The 20,176-nt window shown below is 44.2% G+C and overlaps 1 protein-coding gene across 2 annotated transcripts in view; it reads right to left on the bottom strand.

Moving 5' to 3' along the window:
- LOC122531322 (AF4/FMR2 family member lilli) overlaps positions 1-20,176 on the bottom strand; it is a 171,524-nt gene that overhangs the window by 148,762 nt on the left and 2,586 nt on the right. For both annotated transcript variants that reach the window (XM_043659137.1, XM_043659136.1), the window contains exon 2: positions 18,074-18,605. In XM_043659137.1, coding sequence (XP_043515072.1) covers positions 18,074-18,168 — 95 coding nt within the window. In that variant the 5' untranslated portion in view covers positions 18,169-18,605. The remainder of the gene's footprint in view (positions 1-18,073; positions 18,606-20,176) is intronic.

The following is a 20,176-nucleotide window of genomic DNA, read 5'->3' as shown; positions in this document are numbered from 1 at the left end:
GGAGCAAGCTCGCAAAAGCTAGTCGAAGGGGAGGAGCGCGTGGCGCCTTCTAAACCCGAGCGATTTCTTCCGAGAGATTTGGAGGATCCACCTGTCGACTCTCCGTCTCTTCCATGTTTACGCGTTATTCAGATCGATTTGATCGATCGATCGATTAACGAATGTTAATTCTCGGATCCCCGTGTTAATTCTCATCCCCCTGATCAAGTTTCGTGAAAGATCGCCGTCTCGCGTCAGACGTAATCTGGCGATCGCTGGCGATGAATTTTATTGGCGGCGAAGTGATTTAAACCATAATTCACCGTCGTCTACTTTCCGTCCTATCACCTACCGCCTTCCGCCCAACCTAGATATCGCCGATATTAATGGACCGACCGTGGCAAACCAGTTGACGCTGAGTTACAAGGTATCGGAGATTACTGCGATTAGTTTGCACCGTGGTTACCCCGATATTGCTATCCACCGTCGTTATTCTTGAATAAAGTGCATTAGTTCCTGACTCATGGACCTATCGCTCTCGCCCCGAATATCTGGCAAAAATATTTACAGATCGAAGTACATTGTACGCACGTACGTACTTTCGACAAAGTACCCTCAACGCGACGCGAATTCCACTCTTACGTTACGTTATGTATGTATATATATCGTTGACGTAACTGGCGCTACACACGAAGAGTCAATTAACGAACGGGAATTGTTTTATCGGATCAGTGTCGATCAAGTTCCGACCACAATGGCGAGAAACGCGGACAGAGATCGCGGCGTAAACGTTGACACGGGGAGGGGTGATTACAATGACGTTGGAACAAATATTACATTTCATTTACAATTAATAGGGTGTATTTATTTGTGTGGTTGGTGCGCGCACACCCCACGGCCACGCGTGCCAACCAGACGTTATCGATTCAATAACACGCGGCCCGAACAATGCCACAGGATCTAACGCGATTCCGCGTTACAACGTCGCCCCATTTAATACGATTTATCAACGATAGCTCGAATTATCCGTAGCCGAGCGCGCGACCAAGGACGGAGTTTCTTTGATAAACTGAACGATCGAGTCCCACCGAAATACGCATATTTGCCGTATTGTTTCATAGACATTTGCATTTTTCACTTCACGCCTCGCTGGAAAATGATTCCCTCCGACCTTTGAAACTAGTTTCACGGATAGAGAGTTTACACGATACGTGATTTAAGCGCGAAAAAGAAAAAAAATAAGATCGGTTGTCAAATATTTTTTTACGTAACTGCGAGGTTATCGGTGATAAAACCAAACGAGAGCTTGCCGATGAAAGTGACCCTTTAACGTTGTAGTCTCGGAAAGGCCAAACGCCATCTGAATGCAGTACCATAAATTTTGCATGTTAAATGTCATCGTGTGACGCGATGTTACGAAAAAGTCAACAGTGCTTAACGGAGATTCGTTCCAAGCTCTTCGTCACTTTGTCGCACGAGATTTCGTACGAGAAAGGGGCCGAAGAACGGACGAGAAATATGCAACAGCCTGCAATTTCTAGAATAACACTCACGACCCTCTCGATAATGAACGCGCAGTGGATCCGAAACGCGAGTTTACCAAATGAGAAACACAGTTCTTGCCGCCGATCGGGGAGTAAGTTCCATCAGGAACGGTCGCGGCTGTGACACCGCCGCAAACGTTTCGATTCGTCGATAAATCATCGATACCGGTTTATCGCCCGAAGGAAACCAATTAAAGCAACTACCATACAGATCGGAGGGACGTGTAGGCCAGAACCGCGGCCGTGTATTTGCACGGTTTGCACGCTCGTTCCGACGCCATTACTTTTATCCCTGCCGTTTTCTCCTTTTTCGTTGCGTTTCGTTCGTTCAACGCGACGGACAATAACGAAAACAAGGTCGCGGACGCATCAAAGATGCAACGAGAATCTCAATGAGACACGCCACTCAAGGAGACGGCGAGTCTCTAACTAGCGAGGGCTGAAACTTTCGAACGATCTTTATCGATCGCCGGTGGGAACACGGTCACGCACAGATGCGCAAAATGAATCAAGAAGAGAGGAACGATAATGCACCATCCACCGACGTCGACCGCGCCATTGATTCAGTAGTGGTTATTCGTGCTGCTGCCTTCTCCTCTGGCACACCGACGACAATGACTCACAGTGGCACGCATTCGATTCTTCGCGAACGCATCCGCGCGAGAAGAGAAACGCCGATGGAAATTTACGCGATCCTGCCGGATCCTGCGCGGTCTTTCTTCGATCGTTGACCTTCGTTCAACATTCGATGTCTTTGATTCCGTGTCTTTGGTTCGATTTGAGAAACTACAGTGTGCGTTTGTTTCCTCGTTGAGGCAAAGCTGATTTCCAGCGAGAGCCGAAGGTTGAAGGTCGCCGCGTTGAAGAAAGAAATTCCACGAGAAAGAGAGAGAGAGAGAGAGAGAGAGAAGAGATCGTCGATCGGTTAAAAATCAAGCGACGCGAGAGGTTGCGACACACGCATCGTCTCCGTGAGACGTCGCCGGGTCGAAGATGACAGATCGAGAATGAGGAGGACGGAGAAAGAACAAAAGAGGCAAACGTCTCCTCTTTGTCGTGTGGCGATCGGTGGGATGACCCTACTACGTACACGAGACACTCTGCCTTCCTTCTGACGAGTATGTGGGTCGAGAAATGCCGCACGCGCTAAATATATATCGGGCGCATACACGAGCGAGTAAGTTGCGCGTGTCAAGACGCGCGAGAAGTCGGAGGAAAGAGGGTCATCAGAAGCAAGAATCGACAATAATGAAAGGAAAAAGAAAAAAAGGGATATATCGGGTATCATCTTTCTCCCTTTATTTCTTCGACTGGCAGCCGGCCGCGGGTGCGGTGTGTATTTGCCTTGGTGCACGCGAGGCAAAGGAAAAACAAGATCGTATCCCTGTGTCGACGCGCGTCTCTCCCTTCCCTCTCCTCTCCCATCGTTGGCGTTCGCGCGAACGAGAAAGGAGCTGGAGGAAGAGAGCCGGTCGGAACGAACGAACCGGCCGTGGTAAAACTCTGCCGCGGAGAAATCGATTCGTCAATCTGTCATGGCCGGGACCTTTGCACCCGGTGCGAAGGTATGCGCGTTATTTACGTGCCTTCCAAATATCTCGTTCGCGAGCCACTCTCCAACTCTCGAGCGACCGCCGTGTGCCACTTGCGCGAAACAAGCAGAGTGGGGGGAGAGACGCGATTCGAAGTGGTGCGTTGGAAACAAACACGAGAAAAAAACGTATCCCGAATCGTATCAGACGTGCTCGTCCTCCGTTCACGGTTACGAGCTTTTAATTAATAATGTAAGAACATTACGCCAGTCTCTTCGTGATATCTTTTCTCTCTCTCTCTGTCGCTCTCACGTTCGCTCTCTGTCCCGCACCGACGGTGGGGTTCTTTTCGAGATAGATCGCGCGATTACGTACTGCGTGCGGCGTCAACGTTTAATTATACATGCCCCGACAGTTAATTGGGAAGTTAATGGGAGGTAAGAAAAAAAGAAGAAGAAAGAAAGAGAAAGAGAGAGAAACGTGGAATAGTACGAGAAGGTCATAATCAAGCAGAACGAGCAAAGAAAAGATCGTAGGAGACGCGATCGTTGGCTCCGGGCTTGAACGAGGGAGCCAAGGTTGGACTGACTATCGAGAGTGCGATACGATGCCACGAAACGACCGACCGAACGACGCGAAAACTCGCGCCGTAGAGTACTTTTAACGTTCGACGGTCGTTTCTCTCGTTTGTTTGCCCGACAGGATTTACCGACAGCTGGTAACTGACCTCGTGCAAGAGCCACCAGCGATGCTCCCGAGTACGGGGGAGAACCGCGCGAAATTGATACTGATGACGCAATCTCGAGCAAACAGCTGGCGAGACAACAGCGAGATGGAAAGTCTGTACGCTGGCGGGAGGGGGTGGGAGGAAAATTTACGTTCCAATCGACTGGAAAAATTTGCTTCGATTTTTGTCACCTATCTCTCGCGTTGCGTCTGCGTCGAAATTGGAGCGATAAATCAAGGGGGCGATAGAGAGCAACGCAACGATCCCCCTTTCGTGCTGCGAATCGTTCAACAGGCAAAAATGTACGGCTACAGGCAGATTTGAAAAAGAAAGGCTGGAAGACGCGAAATACAAGTAGCTCTCCTCTGCACTTCCTCTTAGGGAGAAGCCAGCCACGAGGGTGAAGGTTTACGGCAGTATTACAAACGGCCGAAGGTCGGTTTTACTGCGAGAACAAATCACGCTACCTCCGCGCACACTTGTAAAGTCGCCAGGCAAAAGATACACGTTGTAATGCTTCTTTGTCGAATCTACGACATCGGAATGTAATATTGTACATTACCAGCCTTATCGCGCGAATACGTTTCAACTCCAGTAACTATCGAAACTATCAAGAACGCGAAAACGAATTGAATGAAACACTCGAGTCAACTTGCAGAAATAACGCAACAGATACACAGTATCGTGATTTATCGTATCACTAATAGACACAGGTCGCTCTAAAACGTAATCAAATTCGACGAACTTCAAGGCAAATTGTTCAACTCGAAGCAAGTAAATTTACCGACTAGGATCACCCTCTACTTTATCCTACCCTTGAATAGAATCGTAATCAAATGGATGGAAGGATTTGTTCGCGAAGTTCTGGGGAATCGAAAGAAACCCTCGGATTGTTTAACGTATGTAGAAGAGTTTGGAGGTCGGCGGGGTTCATTGGCCAAGCCACTTGTCGCCTTGAAGGCAATCTCTCGCCGTCTCTCGTATTCGTATTCCGCTCGTAACGCGGCTTGCCCCGAATGCTGATAATTTAAACACGACCGCAATTTACGGCAAATTACAATTACGATTTTCTCTTAATTGCTTTATCATTCGCGCAACTGCGCCGTCATGTGCGATCGTTTGCCCGGTCAAAGTAGAGAAGCCACGGAACGAAAGAGAGAGAGAGAGAGAGAGAGAGAAACATCCGCGAGGAGTTTTAGAACGCAGAGGAGCGTGCACGGTCGCGCGTACTTGCTTGCTCGCGCGAAGCCCGCGTTGCCTGACGGGAAACTTTCACTCGCCTAAGCGACGTAAACAAAGCACAAATGTAACGACTTTGCGCAGATTAGATACTCGAGCAAGAGTTTCTGCAATGCCTCGAGCGCCTCGTCAAAATTATCGAGAGAGTCGAAAGAGACTCTCTTGATAAAAGAGCAGGGAACGTACAACGAAACTCAACGACTCGTCAAACAGGTGAACTGCGACGACGTTGTTTCAATTATTTAAGAATGTAAAAGAGTGTTGTGCGAGAAGTTTTGGGAAGACGAGACCACGAGATTGGTACAACTGTGCATATCGGTTTTAAGGAGAAACGATAAATTTCAGTGAAGGATCTTCTCAACGGTGAATCAACGCGTGGAGCACGTTCGATGCAGAAGGTTAAAGGGATTTCGCGTTACTTCCGGGGCAACGGAGCTCCTCAACGAAACGAGAAACGGGTAATAAAAGTCGTAACGGGCACGAGAAACGACCACGAGGGCAAGCCGCTACCGGCCTCAAATATTTTCGTGCAGCCGAGGCGTCTGAAATAACCCAACGACCAAGGAATTTATCGAGGATTCTCGTTCCAAGATAGGTACAGAACAGCCTACCCCCGCGGTGATCCCGAGGATGGAGCGACGCGGACAGAAGAGACTCGCAGAAAGCACCGAGGGCAAAGACTAGGAGGACGAACGAAGACTATATACACATAAGGGCGGGAAGAGGGAGAGGGCGTGAAACGAAAAGGGAGAACGAGGCGAAGAGAATAAAGAGAAGGGTGGAAAGCAGTCCTGAGAACCTGGATCGATGCCGTGTTATCAAATCACGTCCTTCGGCTTCGTCCGTCTCTCGCTTCCCTCGCCGGCCCTCCTTTTCTTTTCTACCGTTCTACCGCGATTGTTTCGTCTCCTCGCTCGCTCATTCCTTCGCCACCACCCTCCTGAGGCTCAACCTCGCGCCTCACCACCGCCACCTTCTTCCTTTTCCAACCGAAGACGTCTACACGAAGCAGCTAGTTTATCCCATGACATTTTTGTATTTGCTCGCGGCCGTTGTAAACCTCTCGAAATGAGTGTCTTGGGTAAACTCGTTGAAAGAACCCGGAATAGAGTCGAATATGTCGTTGTCGGCTAACAGTCGTATTTTCACTCGACAAAGGAACCCGTCTTGTATGCAAACGAAATTCGACCACGGCCCCTCTTCTCCCGAAAGGTATCGCTCGACCAATGCAAATGAGGATAACGCGGTGGGTCCCTGCGACCAAGGTGTAACACACGCGCTTAGAACGATACGGTGAACAGGAAATGAAAATATTCACGCGGTCGCAAGACGTACACTCGTTATATCGATCCGCAAGTAACTCGCGTTAATGGATCGTTGAAACGATATTCGATGGAAATCGTTCATTTCCCCCCTCCCCCTAGTCGTGTACGAAAATAAAGTCGAGCATCGATAAGAAGATAGATAGCCGCGCGATGCGATAACATCGAACAAAACGGACGGGAATGAAAACGCTATCGCGGTTCGGTTGCGGAGAGTGTGTGCACGATTCCATCGCGATTTCTCGATAGAGATAATTCGGTCGACGACGATCGACGACGACGAATCCCCGACAAACGAACATTATGCAACGGAACGAGCAAGCGAAACGAACCGACAACAGGAGCAAACAAAAAATAACGTTTCCCGTACTTGACCCGGATTTTCGACCGCGAGTCCAAGGACTTTTTGCGCCGCTCGTATCTATGCAAAACGTATCCCGCGAAGAGCAACGAGATCGTCGACGAGGGACAAATAAACGAAGGATAGGTGTTGGTAGGTTAATCGTTGAAAAGCAGGTGAACAGACTACTAGCGCACCGAGAGAGACTGGAAACCGTGGACACGGTGTGCCGCGCGCGAGGAGAAGTCGGAGCCACGGTTGCTCAAACCGGATGATTCCCACAACTCTTCAGGGGCGGGAGAGACCTAACGGAACTTTTCTACGCGATCCTGACGTCACTGAAATGCGAGGAACTCGAGAGCCTTCGCATTTTTACCGCGAGAAACTGTGACGGCCTAATTCGGTGACTTTATTTCGCATTGCCTCTGTGCATCCGACGTTTACGATACGATTTTACGAGAAGCTTTTTTTCTTTCGAAACTTCTACACGCTTATGCACCGGTTGGTCATGCATTTAGTTAAAATGTCTCATCTATTTTTTTTTTTTTTTCTTTTCTTTTTCTAATTCTACAAGCATGCTGAGATATTCAAAGTTGTCTCTTTCTCTTCTAAATTGAACGAAAGGTGATCGAGATCACTGAATAACGAATGTGTGCCAGTCGCTGAAAATCGTTCAACGATTTAATCTCGTAATTTAATATCTCGAGTTTTTGGTAGTTGGATGACCAATCGCTTTGTGCAAATGTGCCGGGAAGACAAATTTACGACAGGGTCAGAGAAAGCTATTTTTGAGAGCCCATCGACCATCTGTGCAACACAAGTAAGTGGTACGTGGTTATTTTCAAAAAGTTGGTTTAGTTCCCCAAGTCTCAATTATCCTGTCGTAAATTTCACTAATGCTCAAATACGGTACGACAACGACGGATCAACATTCCTTAAACTCGCCAGGGAAAATCTGAATAATAAAAATCCATTACTCATCCGGGAGTGAGTTGCCGCTTCTTTTTCTTGGAAAATGGAAAACTTGAGGATCAGTTGAAGAGATTAACCTCTTCAGGAACGAATTTTTCAATTGTAATAAAGAAATTTATTTTAATTTCATTTCATTTTACTTTTGATAAATGAAAAAATAACACATAAAAAAAAATTAAGTTCACGTTTCGGAATTTCAAAGAAATAATTATTTTTGTAGCGATTTCGCGAGTAGGAAGTAGCTGTTTTACAGGACGTAAATTAACTGTCCACGTACATACGTGGCCAAGGACGTGAGCAAACCTTCGAAAATTATAAAGCGAGATCCAACAGATCTTGTTGAATAGCGATTTTTCATTTGGTATTTGAAAACTTGTCGAAGTTTTGTACCGTGAGCGTGCAACTAAACTTTAATCATTAAACAAATGCGAACGTTCATATCACCAAGAATGTTTGGAAAAGTGATTTCAAGATCTCCTATCCTTTCTTCCATCGCACTCTCAATATCTTTGGAAGGGAACAAAAGTCACGACACGAGGATTGCTGACCTGGGTTTCTCCAGCCTCCTAAAGAAAATTTCGTACGGTTCACACAAAATGTGCATCGTTAAGCAATCCTCAAGGTCCGTCCCTTGACGATTTGGGAAATTCCATTCTATTTTTAGTTCAGCAGTACTCTCTGCTATTGAAACATTGTACGAACTAAAGTTAAGAATTAAAACTAAGTAATAGAAAAATAGGAAAAGATTTACAACGCAATAAATTACTTCAAAATCACTTGAATCTCTAAAAACACACAGTCTTATATCTATCATCTAACAAAAATTAGAAATTTTCAAACAGTTACAAACTCTCAACAAATAGATTAGTCATTTTGACAATTCTGGTAGTTCCTGGCGTTAAATAAGAAATGATTACGACGAGTTTGTTTGTTTACTTTCATAGACATAACAGACGGAGAGCAACTACAATTAATTTTACCAGATTTCCCTAGTCCTCTTTTTCTCTTTGATTTCTATCTTTTTCGAAGGGCGTTTTAACAACAACCAAACCTCGTAATTGCGTCCTGCCGTTATTCAAGAGAAACAACAAATTACCAGCGGGAAAGAATCGTTGGGTAGCAATCTAAACGTGTCGTCTATCGGTGAATCGTGAAATTGCGCGGATTTCATGCAGCTACACGATTGCATTTAGAGATTCGGCCGCTAATTGCACGGTGAAGAAGCAGTTGTCGGAGAAGCACGATTATACTGGCGTAATCATGACGAAGCCATTGGGTAAGAAACTATAATGCGGCCGACCGAGCGCACAAAGAATTACGCAGAAGGAAGAAATAATAATATTGAGACGAGTACCGGGTCTCAGATAACGTGCTCTAATAACCGTCTATTTATTCTTTCTCTCCTTTTCTCTTTTTTTTTGCCCAACTAATCGCTAATACCCGGGTTTCATTCGTTCGCGTTCGGCCGCTCCAATCGATCGATAATCGATTCTTTTTCAACCGAAAAGCTACAAAGTATCGATTCGACCCTCCCTTCGATTATCCCTTTGCACGCGAGAAACTCTACATCATCGAGAATCATCGTCGTTCTTCGTCAAACAATGTAGATTCAACGATCGAATGCGACGCTACCTCAAGTATAACAGTTAACATAACGCTGGACTCGAAGTATCGATTTGAAAACTGTACATTTCCGTTTCCGGAAGTTAAAAAGAGAAAGAAGAGAAGAGAAGAGAAGAAAAGAGGAGCGTATTAACCTCTTGCGCTGGAATGACATGCCACGCACGTTGAGAATCTTTTGTTTCAAAATTGTAATATTTTCTCAGTTTCAAGTATTATTTTAAGTAAAATAAAATAGGCAGAACAAATAATAAATTTATTACTTCTCGATAATTTCTATCCAGTGATATCATACCGACAAGTTCGAAAAGAAGGCGACGATTTATTGTATACGGTTCGGTCACTCGTTATGGTCCGCGAATCAGTTGTCAGAGCAAATGGTTAAATATAACGTCCTAGAACAAAGTCAAATTTGGCTGATATTTATATTCTTAATCTCTTGTGTTGGAATGACGCACGTCGAGAACTTTTTGTTCCAAAATTACAATATTTTCTCAGTTTTAACAATATTCGAATGTAACCCATGCAAAACAAATGATGAATTTATTACTTCTTAATAATTTCTATCCAGTAATGTCATACCGACGAGTTCAAAAAGAAAGCGACGAATTATTGTATACAACTAGGTCACTCGTTATGGTCCACAATCAATTGCCAGTGCAAGTAATATAACGTCCTAGAAAAAAGTCAAATTTAGCTGATCTTTATATTCTTAATCTCTTGCGCTTGATTGACATGCCACGCACGTCGAGAACTTTTTGTCCAAAAATGGCAGTATTCTCTCAGTTTTGAGTATATTTTATTAAGTATAACCCAGACGAAATAAATAGTAAATTTATTACTTTTTAATAATTTCTATCCAGTGATAGTCATACCGACGAGTTCAAAAGAAAAAGAAAGCGACGAATTATTGTATACGGTTCGGTCACTCGTTATGGTCCGCAAACCAGTTGCCAGGGATTAAAAGTGACCCTCCTGCAGGCAAAATGAATAGCCAAAGCGAAGAAACGTACGCCCCCGCGCAAACATAGACACTTTGCTCCTGCGAAGCTAGGATTTTTGAAAGGTTCGCTGGTAGGAAATTTCAGGTACGTCGGTGTCCGCGAAAGCGAGATACTCGGATCGCGAATGGCAGGAAATTATGAATAGACGCTGTTGAAGAACGCTCGTCAATTTGGAGCAACCTTTAAAAACGAATCCATATACTTGGTCGTCGGTGGATCAATCATACAGCACGTACGTACATACAGGCTGATACAGGCTGATATTTGCGCCATTACAGAGCAAGAACGTCGTTACAGGACAAATCGAATTACGGCGAGGATTTTCTCACGACAGAAGAAACAGACTTGATGAGAGACCTAACCCGAGGAGTTTTTTCAAGAGGCTCTCCCGCCTCTCGTCAACAGTCCATTCAATGGAATATGTCGTTTATTTTTCCTTAAGAATCTGTTCAGACGTCGCCTAACTGTGTAGGTAGGTATACATCGCGAAAGGAAACGTCAAGTGGCGAAGAATCGACGTTTCAGCTTTCCAATCATTCCGCCGGTATCCCTCTGATTGGAACGAAATGCAACCAAAGACGAAGGAAGGAAGGAAGGAAGGAAGGAAGGAAGGAATGAATCTTCTTGACGTGACGAGGCAATTGGATTAATATTTGACAGAAGCGACGTGGTATTAAAAAACACACAAATGTCGACGGGTTAAGTGATATGAGCATACACGTGTCTATCGAGGTAGAACTATAGTTCTCCCTTCGTCTTACAATTAGTCGTATCTCGCAGAGATACACACACATACACACAGAGCTAGTGTGTGTGTCTCCGGCTCCGATCGCGGCGAAGCGCAACGCTGCTGTCTTGCATTAGGGGGCGTTCACATCGCGTCGATAACAGACCAGAGAACGAGGCCATGCACCTCGACACTCAAACTTTCACCGCGAACGAAACCGAGCCAACTGGTGCTGCTCGTTCGATGCTCGCCGAATGCGAGAACAATTTCTTCGTCAACCCTCCGTTTATATCGAACAAATAGCTCGCAACGGCGTTACAACATTCACGCATGCTTGTGGCGCGTGCATCGACAGACTCCTTGCTCAATGACTCAAATTTTAATACTTGCCGAATAGTAACTGTGAAACGACCCGACAGACACGATACCCTCCTCGTTCTGTATTTACGGGAAACGAAATTAAAACCCCCAGAAAAAAATACGATACGGTATTTTGGATGTACGATCGACGCGAACGTGGCGAAATGGCCGCGCTAGAAATCTGCCGGTGAAAGTGTTAGAGTGCATAGCTTCTTTTACCAGAAAGTCAGCGGCCGTTAGAATGTCCGAGAATAAACGAGCGATGCTTTCTGCGTAGTAGATCGGTCGAGCGGCCGCGCGCCCGGCGCGACGGTTTAACGATCAAACGGTGTAAATAATTTTTGAAACTGCCACGATCTCGACCTCTCCAGTCCGCGGGATGAAACGCGAATAAAGAGAGACTCGAGGGAGAACCAACGGGATACTTCCAGATACCGCACTGTTTCCGATTCCGCTCATTTATCGTTAGTTGCGCGAAACAGACTCGACAGAAATCGCTTTGTTCAAATATCGATTGATTTTTGCGAAAAAAAAAATATGAGAAAAATACGAGTATCTCGCCTGACTCGCGTCGGGGCAGCGGTTTACTTCCTGTAGAAGCGTAAGAGCGTGGAAAACGGCGGCTGTCCGCGGCACCGTTTTCCGTGTGCGAATGCAAGGTTGTCCTCGTGCACGCGCGACAAAGCAAAGCGACGAGAACGAATCGGTGGGGACAATTCGCCGACAATCGTGATGCTTGCGCGTGGGCGTTGGCGCGCCGACCAATTCTCCTTCGCCTCGAAAGGATCGAAAATCTCGATCGGACAAAAACGAATTCGTTTCTCGACTCGGCCATGCTTCTGTCTCTTTGCGCGTCGCGTTGTGACCCGAAGCATATGAAGCGTATAAATACGGTTAAGCTAACGGTGCTCGTTGCGTCAGCAAAAGTGAAAATAAACGCGCCACGATACTCCATGAATTTACGGAAACTTCTATGGTGGAGATAAGCCCCCCGCCGCCATTTTCTCCCTTCTTTTTCTGACGCGATTGCAGCAACTCCGACGAAATACATATTCGTTTGCCCGCGTTCCCCCGTGCAACCCGCCGCATATTTAAAATTCAATTATACGACACGAACCGCCGCATTAACTACTCGTAACAATGATACACATAACCATTTGCATTAATTATACAAAGCCATTAGCATTGATTGGATCGTGGCGCGCCAAGTAAGTAAGTGTAACGCAGGCCCGGTTACAATATCCGTTACATTTGCGAGCCGCTTGAAAAGGAAGCAAATGGAAAACAGATCGCAACGGCGGGTTTTCCCTCCCCGGAGTTTTTTGCTCGCTGGTCGATTTATCAACAATCGGTTGTGGTTATCTAATGCTTTCATTATCGAGAGTTATCGCGCGAACGAGGCAAATCGAAGGATCGAGGCGATCTTCTTCCACTCGGAGATGAGAGGCTCTCTATTTTTAAAAGAGAGTAAACATCGCCTTGTTCTTTGGCCCGCTACACACCGCGGAGCCAACAACTTCGGGACCGAGGCGAAGTCAGCGAAAGCGCTTCCACGGCCTTTCTCTTCGACGAATTATGTATCAAGAATGGCCAAGCGCGTCTCTCGTTCGATCCTTCCATCGTCGTCCGCTCCAGTTCTATCGTTCTACCTCGTTACATATTTATACGGGATAAGATAAATCGATGCTTCTGGAAAATCGCGCGATTCGCCAAACCAATCGCAATCCAAACCAAATGGACGTTCGATTAAATAAAGTGTTGCTACGAGACGGTGTAACTTTCGAGATTAGATTATACTCTGGAAGTCGTTTCTCGTCGAGCGGTACTTTTTCCTCTTTTCAGTCTTAACGAGCCGATTCGTTATTTTGGGAATCACCTGCGAATCTTCGTGATCGACGCGCTGAATTTTCAAGTCACGAGTAAACGAATGTCGAATTTGTAAAGTGAATTTATTAAACGGAGGGAAAAAAGACTGGTTTACTGTACGAAGAACAGTGTTGCACACTATCGAAACCCTATGGTTTAAAGTAATGAGAAAAGAAGTACGGCGTCATCTTCGTCTTCCTCCCTCCCCACCCCCCCCCCCTTTCTTTTCACGTTGTTACGCCTGTGTTTCGTGGTGAACGTCTAATACGCGACACAAATTGGCAATGTTACTCTAACTTTCGCTAAAACGTTGCCGTTGGTAGAACTCTCAACTTTGTTTCACAGAGTAACAAGACGCGGTGGTGTTCGAGTGACAGTCATATTTGTACCGCGCGGAGGCATTCGGCCGCTATTTTTAGACAAAGTACCGAAATGATTCATCCGATGGTTTAAAATAGCGGCGGAGAGTCATAAAAATATGAATGGTCGAGCGAAACTTGGGATATCGAACGGTATCTACCGTAGTACGATCGTCTTCTCCTCCCTACCTCCCCCCCCCCCCCCCCCCCCCCGCCCCGCTCGACGGATTATCAGCGCGCTAATTAATTACACCAATTAACGCAATTACTCGCGATTCCATCGGCATTCGTGGGAAACGAAAACTCAGGTGGGCCTTCCGTTTTCACGCCCTCCCGGCGCCCTCTCCCCACCAGACCGCGAGAACGAAAATAAAAGAAAGGCGGTATCGTTCGTTATCTTCCATTTTCTCTCCTTCCTTGATTCGACACTTTTCCCACCCTATCGCCGTTTCTATTCTCCGTCCTTTCTCCCCCCGTGATTTCTCATTATCCAGCTTGTCTGCTCGACTCGCAATAAGTGGTACTAGGCTAGCGATCCCTCCCCCCACCCCCCCACCACACTCACCGTCCATTCAACATCAAAACATCACGACGACAACACCGTGTTGTACAGCCATCGCGGTCGAAACGGTTGGCAACGGCGTCACACGGCTCTTGCTAGTCGAGACACGCGATTGAACGCGTCATGGCGATTAATTCGATTACGTTGAACTCGTCTATTTTCATCGGCCAGGAAAATTAAATGACGCCGAGAGCGAGAGAGGCCGCGTCCTTCCCCCCCTCCCCTCCCCCGTAGCCGCGTGGGACTATCGCGCGATAGCGATAGCGATAACGATAACGAACAAGGGCGACACCATCTATAGCTCTTTCTCTCCTACCGCCTCCCCCCCCCAACCCTCCCGCCCTGCCGATTTATCCTTTCTCGCCGGAAGCCTGCTGCTCTTTCTCTGCCTGTGGATACCGAAGGCGCGACCGCGCACAACGCGAACCCTCCTGGCGTGCCACGCGCGCGCCAAATCGTCGAAACAAACGCGGCCGCGAAAGCTCGTTAGTTGCGTAGGAGAGAGAATATACTCGAGCCTGGCTTTAATTTCACCACCGGGGAGGGGAACCATTACCGAGTTACGCGCCCCGGGCCAGCCTGAGTATCATCGATAATACGGTAGCGCGAGTATGCAACCAACCGTAACCACCGTATGCTACACGTACGCAATAGCGGCACAGTATCCTCCCCGCTCATAGACATTTACTTACTCCGAGCGACGGAGTCGGGCAGCACGCCCCGCGACCAGACGAAGACGCGGAAGGAACCTCTCTAATGAATCGACGCGATTTAACGAGGCCGCCGGATATTTTTGTCCCGAGGAAATTGTCGCGTTAGCGTGTCGTCGTCCCCCTCCCCCCACCCCTCGCTCGTTAGCGCCGCGTGTCGCAAATTCATCAGGAATTTCACTCGATCTTTTAACCTCGAATTTTTTCCTCCTGTTTTCTGTTTTTTTTTTCTTTCTTTTGTTTTGTTTTGTCAGTGAGTCGTTACGAAACGATTCAACGTTATCTAGGTACGACCGAACTTTCTCTCGGATATCAGAAGATTCGCTAAGTACACAAAAAAGGGTTGGTCTCACCAATTACCAATGACGTTTTTGAATATTTCGCACAAAACAGTATTGTGAACAACTTTCTTCTATAGGAAAACCTTTCGACTTACCAATACCGATCGGCTGTTTTATGACGGTTTCGGGTCGGATTAAATTTATTACCCTAAACTTAAGCTACAGTCAGGTGCAAAATTAAGCCAATAACAAAAATTTTTAAGAAAAATATTTTTTATTGTTTAATAAGGTATAAAAACATGAAAATGAACTTGACCATCTGATTCTTTATAGTTTTAGGAAACTGAAGCTATTTTTTAACTCTTAAGATTAGGTTTCTTCCTGGCTGCAAAAATTAAAAAAACATAGAATCAATTTTGCACCAGAATTTTTTCATAGTCAGACTACTCAGGCATTTCCGATCTTAGATTGGCCTGCACGAAGCCCTAATCTGAACCCCATCGAGAATCTATAGGATACATTGAAAAAAATATTCTAGACGTATACAAATTTTCTCCTAGATCAGTATTGTGGAATCAAATGCCACCTGATTTCTGTTCAAGACTGTTTGAAAGTATACCAAGAGCTATTATCTAAGCAAATGGCTTATGGACAAAATATTAAGATATGATAAAGCTTGTAAATCTGACTATGAAAAAATTCTGGCGCAAAATTGATTCTATGTTTTTTAATTTTTTCAGCCAGGAAGAAACCTAATCTTAAAAGTTAAAAAATAGCTTCAGTTTCCTAAAACTATAAAGAATCAGATAGTCAAGTTTATTTTCATGTTTTTATACTTTATTTAACAATAAAAAATATTTTTCTTAAAAATTTTTGTTACTGACTCAATTTTGCACCCCACTGTATTTGATTGTTGACCAGCTTGATGGAAAGAATTTAGGCAGCCTATCATCAATTTTATTTGTAATGAATTTTCCGTCTCTCTCTGAGAATGTTTAAAAATTGAAACATGAAACATAATAACTTTTCCAATATAATTATGCGCGTGGATGAACTGAAACCTAATCGATCTATTCTTAAATTTTAAAGTGCCGTGAATTGGCTATCTTGATAAATATCATTCGAAGAATATAAAAATGAACAGATATGCTACTTGTTTAACATAATTTTTACTGCACTTTTACTGATTTTAGTGGCCCAAAAGAAGTAAATAAATGCAAATATCTGTTAGACAGAACAGTAATACATGTAAATCGTTATAATTTAAATGATAATTAAAGCAAACAGAAATTAATATTAATTTTGACAACAATACCCGTAGGTATCTTTTAGGCAGTAAAATTACAATAGTTAAATTAATAATACGGTACAATAATAATAAAATCGTACAATTATTTATAAAACTTTAATAACGTTTTAATAAATAATATTTCCCAATAAACAAATTTCTGCAATAAATCCAAAAAATAATAATTTTTTACATCAATCGCAACTGTCATTTCAAATATCCCGCCGCGAGAGCGTTAACAGTTTCATGTAACCTTGCCTACTGCTTCGCGGTAAAAGACGGAAACGATGTGACACGGGGGAGCACGATCATTTTTGCACGGCTGACCTTGCCCCACATTCGCGCACTCTCAATTACGAAATGTATCCTGATCAAAATCTTATGCTCTTTAATCGATTTGCAACGCCGTTGAAATTCAACGTTTCAAGCGAGGTCAAGAACGCTGTTCTAATCTCGGGGTATTCTCGTTCCATAACGGAACAAAGACTCTGCAATGTGCATTAGTGATGAAATTAACAAAATTTTCCAAATCGTCGTCAAGGGACCGACCATCCGGTCGCCTAATGGTACACATTTGTTACAAACACTGAAGAATTTTCTTCCTTTATCTTCCAAATACGCAGGGGAACGAACGAATTGAAATATGGATAGGCCATATTTATAAAAGTAAATAAATTAAGGAATTTCGGAAGGAATTTCGAAAGAAAAATACTTTTGGGACTTTGACGCTTAATGAGCCTCATTTTTACAGCCGACAATGTCTGCCAAATTTTAGACTTATAACTATTTAAAAGAGATTTGCGTTCCTTAAATTGCTCGTCTCCCTTTATTGCAGGCCAATTTCTTTTGTTCGTTCGCTGGACTTCGTTTACGATCAACAACATTTACGACCCTGTCTGCTGCCTAATGACTCGGCTAGTTAAATCGTTCCGACCATTAACACCGCTACCTGGATTCGACTCAATGCCTAAACCAAGAAAGAAGCGAATCCTAACGGTCGTTTTATCACGCGCCATGCCGACGACTGTGTCTCTCCGAGGAGACATCGCGACGAATTAATCGAGCAAATTGCCGCTGAATGTTAAATTGATATTGGTAAGAGTAAGCGAAACGCTGATACTGCATTTCGCGTAGTGCGTGCGTAAGCAAAACGCCTCGATCGACATAGTGCCCTCTCTCTGCCCCCGTGTTCAACGAACTTTCAATTAGCGTAAACAAAATCTTTTTGTCAATTATGGATTTCGAACGAGGCGCGAAATGGAATGGAATATCGTTGAGGAATCCTCGATAGATCCGATTTCGAGGAACCGAATTATATGATTCAATTTCAGCAACGCACAGGCTGCACACAACTGAGGACACTGGTCGAACAGAGGCCGACGCATTTAAAAAACAGAAGCAAACCAGCAGACCGGTTAGACATCAAGGAGATCAACCCAACGGTCGAGTAATCGAGTAAAATGAATCTTTCATGTCACACTTTCCTTCGGTCATTATCATTGTTCAAGCGAGATACGAATTGTTTGAAGCAGCTACCACGCATCGCGATATACCGATGTATGTACATGTATTTGGTATTAGACGCAGTATTTCGCGAAATACGAAAGTAGGATAAAATTCAAAAGAGAATCGTAGACTCACCTAGATAAAGTGCCTTTGAGAAGAGGATTCCTGTTGTCATAGTATCCGCCGGCCGATGACATCTTCAAGTAATCCAAGCAATAGGCACGTGTCATTTGGCACTAACACTACAAAACTGCATCACTGTCGCATGAACTGTTAACTTTCCATTCACCGTATCAACGTTGCATTCGGTTAACGGCGTATACGATGCATTATTTTTTAAAAGAAAAAAAACAACACCAAAAAAAAAGAAAAGATAATTAGAATTCACTGATAGATAGTAAAACAGTTGACACTCGCGTAGACACGTGTTACGGGAACGCGTAACATAACGGACTCGGTAAACACATTTTGCAAGTGTAACGAGATCCTTTGCAATTGTCCGACGAGATAACAACTGGATGATATTGTTAATAAAATTGCTAGTACGTCTCTCTAATTATCCACAATCCGGGTAGAATCTCTTATTCTTCTCGATAACTTGATCCGATTGTCCGCAACCGGTCAACCGCACTCCTCAACGATCGTCTTCTAACTGCCGGGCACTTGCCTAAACACAGAAACGCTCGTTTAACAAGTTGCTATTTTCACGCCCTCTTCAGGCTCTTTCAGGCTCTCTTCGGAAATACTTCCAAACTACCTGAAGTTCACAAGCCTGAACATGGCTGCTTACCGAGTAACCCCCACCCCAACTCATGCTTCAATTCTATTTACAAATTACTGTCAAAATTCTCGCAAAATAATTGTCAACGTTCGAAACAAACAATCCGTTTAATTATTATTCGCTTTTTTCGTTTGTCGCATTCGGCGGTTAGTTTTCTTTTTTCATTCGACCGTCGTGTCGCGTCGTGTCACGTCGAGATCGACATTATTACAAACAGTTGGCGCCAAAATATTGCTACGTACAATCCGCTCGAGTGAAAGTCCTTGCAGCAGCAAGCAGCAGACATTCGAGTAGGTCGCCGTGAATTTTCGTGTTTCTCATCGAACCTTTCAAACACATCAAACCTAGCAAACTGGAACTAAACGATTTGTCGTTCCCGCTTCGTAGATTGAGCAAACTGTCAGTTAGGATCGCCTCGCGACGACGCCCCGCAAACGATCGGAAAATAACGATTCACACGTGTTTTCCAGCGTAGAAACGTTAAGTGTCAAGTTTCTCGTTGAAAGTGGAACGTGCCAGGTGAGTCCATCAAGCACGTCGTTTATTTATAAACTAAGGGAACCCGGGAAAGAACGCAGGAGCGACGGAAGCCAACGAAGTGTCCCTCGCGTTTCGTTTAACGTTCGTAAACTACACTCGGCGCGTACTTCGAGGACCACGTGTTACTTGTCCGATCTTTCGATTGGTCGTACGATTTCAAGATGGCGCGACTATTGACCTGTCAATGCAAATTCACGATCCAATGCGCTCTTTTCTTTTTTTCGAAATTTCGAATGTCCTAGCCTGAAACTTTCATCGCTGATTGAGGAGCAAATGGAATTTGTTAAACTGTCCTTTTTTTTTCTCATCCTGCTGCAACGAATGAGAAAGTCTGAAACTTTGAGACGATGTTAAAAATCAAATAATAATCGTATTAAAATATTGCAATTGTACGAACATTTGAAAGAACAGCCTTATAAATGTATAATCACTGTTACAGACAAAAAAAAGCTATGTACCTAAAATATGTTATTCAGTACGCGAAGAATCATCCATTGCAACAGTATGTCATAAGCTATAATTATTCCTTTCTCTCACAGGTTCTGACTCGTCTATACACTTTCACTGTATCTTCTATGACTCTTGAATCAAATGCGCAATAAAATTGTCGACACAATAGCCCATAAGACGTGCATTTTTTCTTATCTCTGAATCATTATGTTTTTTTTTCTTTTTTGAGGATTATCTCTTAAGAAATAATTCATACCAAGACAAATTTAAACTATTAATAAAAAATTACATGGGGCACTTTTCATTGTTAAATTTTTATTAAAAACCTTGGTGTATTGTATTATATTAAATTGTGTATAATACAAATGTATCATGGTCCGCGAAGATATTCAATCACTCTATTTTTTCATAAAAATGATATAGACGTTCGATGATTCAAGTCAAAAGTTTGTAATATAACGAAAAAA

This window comes from Frieseomelitta varia, unplaced genomic scaffold (assembly GCF_011392965.1).
Source record: "Frieseomelitta varia isolate USP_RPSP 00005682 unplaced genomic scaffold, Fvar_1.2 scaffold_386, whole genome shotgun sequence".
Taxonomy (NCBI): Eukaryota; Metazoa; Arthropoda; class Insecta; order Hymenoptera; family Apidae; genus Frieseomelitta; species Frieseomelitta varia.
The sequence above is the reverse complement of the archived record's forward strand: the minus strand, read 5'-3'. Positions and strand labels throughout refer to the sequence as shown.